The sequence below is a fragment of the Zootoca vivipara genome, chromosome 15 (genome assembly GCF_965207765.1).
Source record: "Zootoca vivipara chromosome 15, rZooViv2.hap1.1, whole genome shotgun sequence".
Classification (NCBI taxonomy): domain Eukaryota; kingdom Metazoa; phylum Chordata; class Lepidosauria; order Squamata; family Lacertidae; genus Zootoca; species Zootoca vivipara.
In genome coordinates, this window is record NC_142598.1 from 18,052,865 (window position 1) to 18,063,157 (window position 10,293).

At 42.2% G+C, this 10,293-nt stretch overlaps 1 protein-coding gene across 1 annotated transcript; it reads right to left on the reverse strand.

The window, feature by feature from the left end:
• Positions 1-3,189: 3,189 nt before the first annotated feature.
• On the reverse strand, positions 3,190-9,325 carry CCIN (calicin). Its single transcript, XM_088658669.1, has one exon. The coding sequence runs from the start codon at positions 7,058-7,060 to the stop codon at positions 5,288-5,290; it is 1,773 nt and encodes a 590-aa protein (XP_088514795.1). The 5' UTR covers positions 7,061-9,325; the 3' UTR covers positions 3,190-5,287.
• Positions 9,326-10,293: the final 968 nt, after the last annotated feature.

Here is a 10,293-nt window from a genome sequence, read left to right on the forward strand (position 1 = left end):
AACCATGGAGTACACAGCCACCTCATTTAATATGTTTGTCTCTGTGTGGGTATATTTAGTATTTACTTTGTGTATTTACAAGTCACTTTTCTGTTAAGAAAACCTGCAAAGTGTCAGGAAAGCACCTAAAACTTTCTGTGCAGAAGCACTCTATTAAAAGACAAAAAATCCAGTTAAAATGTAGCTAAAGAATAGTGGTGAGCGGCATTAATAATTAGGGATACTCTAGTAAATAAATGTCACCACCTGTGGAAAAAAAATGCAAGCAGGGAGGAAGTGGGCTCTTTTGTTTGCCCTACAAAGCTACAGATTGGGGCTTTTGAGCAAGCTGATTGTCTACCGCCTTGGGGGGAGAAGAAATCTATTCCAAATTGAAATAATACTGGATACAATGTTGTTTTTCCAAGCTTTGATTCTATCGTGGCACCCACGCCCAGGTTGTACTTCAAGCAAGGATTATTTCTGGTTGCCTCTCACTGACAAGCTGCTGTGCACCCATAATCCATGACCTACCATCTGACTCTGCTCCTGACTAATCAGGTTTTTTTTCCTGTCTTCACCTCGCCAGATTTCTCCAGATTGCATGCAACTACCTCTCATGGGCTTCTGCGGGCTATATTTTTTCAATAAAATAAGTGGTCATCCTAGGGATGAACAAATTCTTTGTTCTCCTTTTTATTGTTTAGTGGAATACAGCTACAGCCTAAAAGCCAGACCTCATAATCCTATACAGTATCTAAATCTAATTAAATTCAAAAGTCCTGGATTACAGCATTTAAATGTGTTTAGGATTGCAGCCAACCTTGGGTTTAGGCCCACTTAAAAAATATGGAGGATTTGTACACACTCCTGTTTACTATCCATCTAGTGCGTTCTCACTGCTGGTTTGGGAAGCGATGTGCACACGGCATTAGCTACGGTCCATGTCTATCCTGTTGTTTCTTAATGAAATACTGCACAAAATATTTGAAGAGTTTACCCTCAAAACCAGCTTCTATCCAAATTGAGAAAAAGAATAACCTAACTGTGCTTTTAAGCCAGTAATGTGTACACAGCCTGTATCCGATGAACCCAATGAAGCTGGTTCACATATTAGATAGCAAACCTGCTAGCAAGACCTGGATTTAAACCGTGCGCAACATCTAGCAACATACATGCCTTAAAGATTATTAAAGGAGCTGGGGTATTGTTTAGGGGGGACTGTTTGGTGGGGGTTGTTGCTATTGTTGCTGTCAATTTTTTGGATCTTTATATTGGATCTTATGATTTATGTGGAAATGGTTCAATTTGGTCTTATGTGTTTTGATGTTTTTGTTTATGGTTTATGACTACTTTTGTTATGTTTGTAGTTATGTATTTTTTATATGTTGTAAGCTACCTTGAGCATGGTTTTAACTTTGGTAAGACGGCATACAAATAAAATGATTGATTGATGTTGTGAAGGATAGCTAGCTAGGACCTTGAATTCTTGAGCAATCTTTTTCCAGTTGCTGTACGGCAGGATTTTTGGACTGCTGGGAAACTTTAAAAATGAGACTTATCCAAATAGCATTGTATTAAATATATGCTCAAGAATGTATGGATTGTGAGAGACCAAGAACTGAACAGACAGTTCAATGCAGCTCCCTCTGTGAAATATCCTCAGCCTAAGCTACTCAAGAGGAAAAACAAGGGCAGATTAACTCTTTAGCAACCTGCAGTGAAGCATGCTTGTAAGAGAGGGCTTGATTGGTGTTTATGAGAGTTAGGAAGCAGAGACAGGGCTAGGGCTCCTGCTGATGTGGGGGTGGGATGGGGAATGGATATATATTCCTCCATCCTTGCTTAGGAAGAAAAGCTCCTATAGGGGGATTTTGAGCAGGGGGGAAATGACTACAAGAAGAGAAAGAGTTAAGCAATGCAGCCACCCCTCCTAACACACACTCTTTGCTTAAGATTGCAGCCTCTGAGGCAGCTGGGTTAAAAATAAAAATGGGTTAGAGACACTGCATATGTCATTTTAGCCAAGGAAGGAACACTGAAAGGCAATGGCAACTGGTAGCAATTTGACATGGTAGGGCCGCAATTTTTAACCTTGCAGTTTTCATCACAATAGGACTCACACAGAACTTATTTAGGAAAGTGAGCCATTTCACATGTGCAGAGTGCCATTGTCTCCTCTCTCTAAAATAAAAGTAAAAATCAATTATTATACGCATACCTATGTACAGGGGAAGAAAGAGCTTCCACGGCCAAAGTATGGTTTTCAGACAAGATTGACTCCATACTCCTATTTAGAAATTAAGCCATAGCGCATGACGAATTCATGTATGAGTTACACCTACACATCTGTTGCCAAAAACATGTTGCCAAAACCCTATATACTGACAACCATTTTGCACAGGAGTTGCATTCCTGGCCCCTGCTTGTGTTGTCAAAGTGTGTAAGCCTGTTCAGCCTCTTTTTCTGCCTACTTCATCATGCGTCAGAACAACCTGCACATGCATGATCGTGCATCATTTGGATGTGCCTAAAATGATTATTGCCTGTACACACGTGAGGAAAATGTGTGTCCAGTTGCATGTAGCTTTTCTTCCCCCCCCCAAATCATTTTAACTACAGCATTCATCATTCAAAGTGGTAATTTATCCCCCCCAAAAGAGAGGTTGTTTCATTCAAGCCAGGGCACACCAGTGCACAGCTGAACATACGGTATTTGCAGTGTATGGCTCAGTCCTGACAATGTGCAGTCTCTGCTCATGTGCAGAGTCATTACACCAGACTAATCATAATCAGTCTCAGATATTTTTCAAGATTTGGGATACTATCTTCCAGGTTTGGGAAAGGATGTAGAATTGAGTCATATCCAAACAGAGCCCAAATTTGTCATTTTAGAAATTCACAAGACAAATTCAAATAGCGACAGCATCCCCCTACCCAATTCCTGTGTATTCAAGATATATACCTTGCTAGGGGAAGGGCTGATTGGAAGCAGATCCACACACCTTTTCTAGAAATACCCTGGAAAATACTCTGTAATTACACGCAGTTCAAATCTACCTTATCTGCACTGTGCTGTCCTGTCAGTTGCTTCTGCAGCAGCAGCTTTTAATAATGAATGTAGAGAAATTATTAATAGTTTGTTGCAATATATACACAAGCCACCCACTATTTTGCCTCCCAGAAAGATAAATGCAATATGCAAAATGATTAAGTAAATTCATTTATTGAAAGAGACTCGCTTGCTCTTTCTAGCAAAGTCACAAAACAATACTGAACTCAGCAAACAAACAAACAAAATGCTCCTCAAATTAGGAAGTGTTTCCTGATGCTTCTCTGGCCTTCAGGGAAAGCATGGGCTAATGTTAGCACATAGGGCTGTTTGGGAAGCATTCCTTACTCCTCCCATATCTGCTCTGGTGACTGTGCTGGACAGGCCCCATAATAACAGATGGAATAAGAGTCTGTTTGCTAGGGCTAAATTTCCTGCAATCTAATCACATGGTTTTTCTCCTTAGAGACACATGGGAAGCACCTCTTTGCCATAGCCATACTTTTGGATTAGGATTGACTGAGTGATGCAGAGAGCTGATTGGCCAGAGAACAGGAGATTGGCAGATATGTTCCCTGTATGGTCAAGGAAGTATAAATGGGGGGAGGTGTCAGGAGAGAGTGATTTTGAAGAGGAAAAAATGCTTGACATTTTCCTAGGGAGTTTTGTGCCTTAGTAACCTCAGTGGACCAGCATCCATTGCTAAAAAGTGGGAAGCTTCTGCCTTTCCCCCTTCCTTTTAAACCTGCTATGCTGCTCTCACTTTTCATAGCAGCCAGGCACACAAACTAAAATGTTATGTCAAATGTGTGATTGCATATAACATTTGTTTGTTTGTTTGTTTGATGGATGACATTTGTGTACCACCTTTTCATCCAAGGATCTCAAAATGGTAAACATGGTTCTCTTATCCCAGTTTTATCCTCACAACAACCCTGTGAGGTAGGTGAAGCGGAGAGACAGTGACTGGCCCAAAAGTCACCCAATTAGCTTCATGTCTGAGTGGGGATTCCAGCTCTGGTGTTCCAGATCATAGTCCAACACTCTAAACATTACACAAAACCCATCACAGGGCCCTCAATCAGGATTTGGAACATGGCACGTGGGTTAAACCCCTTTTCTGCACCATGGGATGAGAACTGCACATACCCTTCTGTTTGCCCTAGGAGGGAAGACTATAATGAACACCAATAGTGGCTTTCCTCCTGTGAAGCAAAAAGTTCACAGGGGTGCAGAATGGTCCCAGTTCTGAACAGGGGGGCTATGGGTAGGATCAATACTATTAAACCAATTGAAGTCTATGGCACCGATAACACCCATTTTCTTCCTTTGAGGTCCAGAGGCAATTTGTAAATGGCAAAAGAGCTGCTTGAGGAAGAGAACTGGCAGAGGGCTTTTATTTTTTCCAACTGTGTCCATCCGGTAACAAAGATGGAATCGAAAGCAGGGCTTAGACCTTCTTAAAGGTTTTGTCAGCAAACTCGCATTGGAGTCACAAGATCAAAGAATCATAACGTTGCATTAGTGAGAGTAACATCTCTTCCTCTTTAAAATTCTGTGCGTTTTCTAGTTCCTCAGGAAGTAGACTGTGCTTCCTAAGGGGTAGGAAGCAGGCGAGAACAAGCAGACAGGCACCCACCCCTGGTTATATACAGAGCACAGGCTGCCTTAGTGCTACAGAACCATATGCATCAGTGCCATAACTAGTCATTTTTTGGCCCCTAATTCTCTGTTGCTGCTGCCACCTGAAAAACCAGCAGCAAGATAGTTAAGAATAGTTGTGGACTTTAGAAGCTGTTGCTGCTGCAATTCCAAAGTCCCACTGGTCAGATGAGTGTTTCTTCCCAGAAGCTGCTGTGCTGGTCGCTGCAATCCAACATCACATTTATTTGCTTTTCTCCCCAGCTGGTGGCAATCAGTAGCTAGAGGTCCTTAGGCTCCAGGCACAAAGCCCAAGGAGGAACTGTAGTGGTGGCTCTCGGGCTGGCTGGCTGGCCTCAGAGCAAGCTGGATTCTGACTTTCCATCTACCATTTTGAAAACATGCTTAAGTATTCCATGCTGAAAAGAAAACATGACACAATCTTACCTTTTAAACTATCAATACATGACCCATTTGTGCCCCTGTCTTGGATGGTTGTGCCCACCCTAGTTACACTGTTAAAGAGACGAAGGGAAGAAACCTGGTGTTTACCTGTGATTTACAATTCAGTCATCCTTTATTGCTAGAAATTCTGGTTTGCTTTTGTCTTCCCTATTAATTGACTACAGTTTTTTGGAGAATCTTGCATGGCAACTTAGCTGTACAGCAAGCAGGGCAATCCAGAGCTTCTGGAGGCTGAGCCAAAACCCTCCATTCCCCTACACTTTGATCTAACATATATGCATGTCGGTTGATGGCATACTCCTCTGGACGTGTTTCACCTGGGCAAATCAGGCCACCACACACAAACACCTTGTTATCCCCAATTGAGCACACTGCATGTGAAAGATCCAAGCTGTAGTTATTCGGCAAGAGTGGGACAAGTTTTGTGGATTTGCTCATTTTGATCTTCTGCAGGTTTATTTCCAAACTCTCTTTGTGGCTCTGTATGCTCAAGACATTATCCTGAGGAAAGGACAGCAAGGGCTTGTGATTGAACTGAATGGGAAATGTGATGTACTGCACCACATTCTTAGTCTGAGTGTCAAAGCAGTCCAGCACACCTACTCGGGAGAAGCGCCCATTCACCAAGCACCTTCCTGTCACAATGTAAATAGTCTTGTCTCCCTTGGTGATCAATGCAGTTGCATCCATAGGAATACTCATCTTTCCAGCAAGAATCCACTTCTCTTTCCCTTCGTCATACTTGTAGATACTTGAAATGTACTTCCTTGGGGCCGTGCTGCCTCCTACAGTGTACACTGCCCCCCCACAAGTCACCATGGTGTGGAAGACCAAACCTATAGGCAGATCCGGAAGTTTGATCCAGGAGTTAGTATCTATATCATACTTCCAAGCTGTTTTCAAGCCAGAGATCTGCTCTGTTGTTCCTCCAGAAACATAAATGTATCTCCCTAGTGATGTTGCACTGAGAGCAGCTGCTTTGTAAGGCATCTCTGTCAGCTTTAGCCAGATGTTCTCTCCAATGATATAAGCGAAAACCCCACTGTTGAACTTGCCCTGCTCTTTTTGCCCTCCTAAGATCACCACAGAGTCCATTAACGCCCCTTTCCTTTGTTGAAGCATCAGGCTTTGAGGATTGCCCTTTTTACGATCACTCAAAGTGCTCTCTATCCGGGACAGGGGACCAGTGTGGTCTGCAAAGAGTAACACTTCACGGCAAGTGGACAGAAGCATACTGGTGGAGACAGCGGATAAATGAATGTAGGTAAAATACTTCTTAAAATATTTCTCCCTTTCAGCCTTTCTGTATTTCACCCACTGGAGGAGGGTTGAGAGAGTCTGGTCCTCGTTTTGCACATGAAGATGTTCATCCTTAAGGAGCCTGCTGAAGACGTTAGGGGGGCAGTGCATAAAGTCTGTTATGCCAGGGCCTGCCCAGTAGTTGAAGTTGTCTCGTATACCATCATAAGCAGCATTTGCCACTTCTTTCATATCATATGAGGTGGCCAGGAGCATGTAATAGAGGCAGTTGTTCTTCTTAAGGGACCTAAGGAGGAAGTCAGAACAGTGGCTCCTTAGAGATGGGGAACTGAAATACTTGGCTCCCTTCAGCAGGTCCTCCACGTTCTTCTCAGAAATTACAATCTTCCCAGTATAGAAGTAGTCGAGCAATTGCTCCACCAACTCGGAGCTCAGGAACTTGGCATCAATGATAATAAAGAGTTCATCATCCGCTTTCATGTCATTGCTGGATATCAGATTCCTAATATGGGAGGACATGGCTGCTAAAACGTTGAGGTGGGCATAGAAGACTTTCTGGTCCACACTGAGGGCTACATCACAAAACTCCCGGTTCTTTCTCTGTTTGTTGAGGGCCTGCATCATAAAACTGTTGTGGTTCTTTTCCGTAAACTGCATCCTCATTTTTGGGGCCAAGCTTCTCTGGAATTAAGGAAGATGGTATAAGCGTAGAGGACTCTGCCCAGTTGTTGAAGACCCTACTCTGGTACAAGGAGTGATGTCATCAAATAAAGCTGCTAGGTCACAATTATCTGTGACATGTGTTGACAAGAGTCTTTTCAAATTGTCCCTTTTGTACCAAGAGAATATCAGTCTCACTTCAGCTAAACCCGATCCAAAAAGAAAGAGGTTCCATTGACTGGAGGTGAGGTGGCTTCACCTATGCTATCTAGAGTGTCTTTGTATTGAAAGGTTACCTGTTAGACTCTTCCCAAGGAAATGTTATAGTTAAATGCTGTGGTGATGTCAAATAGGAATACATTCCCACTTAATTTATTAGGTTCCACCGCGTATGATCTAAATAACAGAGCATTCTGTTCCCCAAAGTGGAACCAGATTTGGGTATCTGTAATGACTTGATAAGGGCAAACATTCCACTGATATGGCTTGGTTTCAGCATGTCATACATTTGGAGAAAGGCCTTGAAATGGATAGTAAGAGTTGACTTGTGGTAAGGTGAACCAGCAACAGGGGTGCCATGGGACTGTGAAGGGGTGTTGCTTTGCTTGTGTTTAATGGCCAGCTCACTGGTTTTTCACAAAGAGGGCCAAACAAGATTATATGTTCTATATGTGTATGCATGTATGATTTTCTTATTTAAATAGCAACCATATGGGGGCTGATAAGAACTGTAGCACATGGTGATGGGTGTATGTTGTAACCTCTTTACTGCAGCCCTGATTAAAATTGTGTGCAAAAGTTGCTATTTGCTCCAGATAGGGAAGCTTTCTCCAGTGCCAGTGGAAGCTTACCTCTCAGGACAAAAAACTTTGGAGGCATTTTCAATGGCATTTTCATGAGTGCTTAAGGTTTAACTCTCTAACCCTCTTCCCACATGCCATGATTCTGATTCCCCCATCACCACTGCCATGGCTGCTATTTAAACAAGAAAAAATGGATACCCTGGAAGTGCCCGTATGCATTTAATGTATCATCCACTCTTTGGGTCACTGGTGAACTAATGTTATAAACAATTAACTGTACAAGATACACTTCTCAAAGGCTCAAATTTATTTGCTTTGCAACCCTGTTAATTCTCTTGGAATTCTCAGCAGCTGTTGATACTGCAAACCATACTTTAAGAATGAGTTTATGGTTTGGCTTTGGGGAGTGGGTAAAAATGGAAGGGAAAAAAATCCTCTTCCCCAACCTTACTTACGTAAGTCTCTTCTCCTTATTGAAAACTGAAGTGGTGCCCAGCAGTGGGAAGAAGTAAGAAAATAAAATATCCAAACAACTTTTTATACCCACCCAGCAAGCTTTATAGCCAAGGCAGGGTACCTGCTTTACTAGCAAAAATGTATAGAACATGGTCTGTCAAGATGAGCACAGCTGTTACCACAAGCTGAGGTGTTGCCTGGCTCTGGGAGACAATGCTAGACCCATCTCTTCGGAAACCTGGTCAGCCACAGTTCTGCACTCTCCTCAATAAAAAAAAAGTAAAGGACCCCTGACAGCTAAGTCCAGTCGCGAACGACTCTGAGTTGCGGCGTTCATCTCGCTTTACTGGCCGAGGGAGCCGGCATTGTCCGCAGACAGTTTTTCTGGGTCATATGGCCAGCATGACCAAACCGCTTCTGGTGAAACCAGAGCAGCACACAGAAACGCCGTTTACCTTCCTGCCGGAGCGGTACCTATTTATCTACTTGCACTTTTTGGCGTGCTTTCGAACTGCTAGGTTGGCAGGAGACTCTTCTCATTACTGTGCCCCAAATCTATAGAAGAAGGTGCTAAGTGTCTTGTGTCACTGTACCATTCAAATGTTATAAACACCATGTTGCCACTTCTCAGTTGTCTTTTTCTAACCTAAAAGGCCCCCAACACTTGATGATCCTAGCAGGAGAGGGGCTATAATCCTTTGATTATTTTGGTTACCTTTTTTCCATATACAGTAGAACATTATATGCAGCTGAGTAATACACATCTTAATTTGAATGGGATTGACTGCCCGTAAAGTTTGCATAGCATTACAACCTCAGCATTTTCTCTTTCTCTGAAACAACTTCTTTTTGCTTTATGCTCTAGGCAGTGCTTCAGCTTCTAGTTTCCCTGTAGGCTGAATTAAAAATGCTGTAGGAGGAAGGGTGGTTGACTCATCCTCCAGATGTTCTTAGTTTCTTGTCACAATTGTGTAATCTGCCCTTTAACAATTGGGCAATTAATAACAGTGTTTGATATTTGCATAAAAGGGACAGAATATAGATATTATCATATAGGATCACCCACAGATAGCGCTGACAACTGACCAGAAAAAGAATGGTGTTGCTCCTGTGCATTTAATAGCAGCTTGATCTGTAAAAGTCAGCAGGTTAAGCTTAAACAGCTTAGAAATAAATGTTAGCATTTGCTAACTGTAAATCAAGACGTTGTTAAAAAGGTACAGGAGCAAACATTAGTGTAAAAATAAACCTCTTGGCAACCCTACTTCAGATGTTAGTACAGGGATTTAGAATACTCTAAAAAATAATTATCATATTATTGAAGAAAATTGGAAGAAAGATGAACAGATGCAAATGAGAAAAAGGCTCCTGTACTCTTACATCTATGAAAGAGAACATTTTGACAGGTGTGCAACTTGATTTGCATGGATGAGAAAATCTGTGAAATTATTCAAGCTAAAGGAGCTTTGCCTTTGCCTCTTTTCACCCCACTGCTAAGCCATATCAATCTGCTTCTGTTTAACACATGCAAGTTAAGACTGCCCCTTAAAAAAAACCTTACGTTGCTTCTATGCTTTTCATGTCTACCACACACAAATGTGGTTGGTGAAACTTCCCAACTCTTTAATGCCAGAAAGACAGGAACAGGCAACTTTTAACTGGCACTGCTTCACTGTCATTCATAATTGTGAGCTCTGCAGAACTCTGTAGGTGAGGCTTATAGAGTAGCTTGATTGGGACTAGAAACTGGGAGACCATGGTTCCAGTCCCACTTGACCATGAAACTCACTGAGTAACCTTGGACCATTCACAGTCTCTCAGCCTAACCTGCCCCCCAGGGTTAATCAAGGACAGCTTAAAATGAAGTGCTATTGAATTTACCGGTAGGTAAATTTACAGCCAGATAAATATATTTAGGTTTGCAGTTCTAAAGCCCCTTGTGGTATTAAATTGCTGTAACTCTATCTGGTCAAATAC

Bases quoted from the DNA above. Each gene is read 5' to 3' on its own strand.
- CCIN (XM_088658669.1), bottom strand. From the start codon at position 7,060: ATGAGGATGCAGTTTACGGAAAAGAACCACAACAGTTTTATGATGCAG.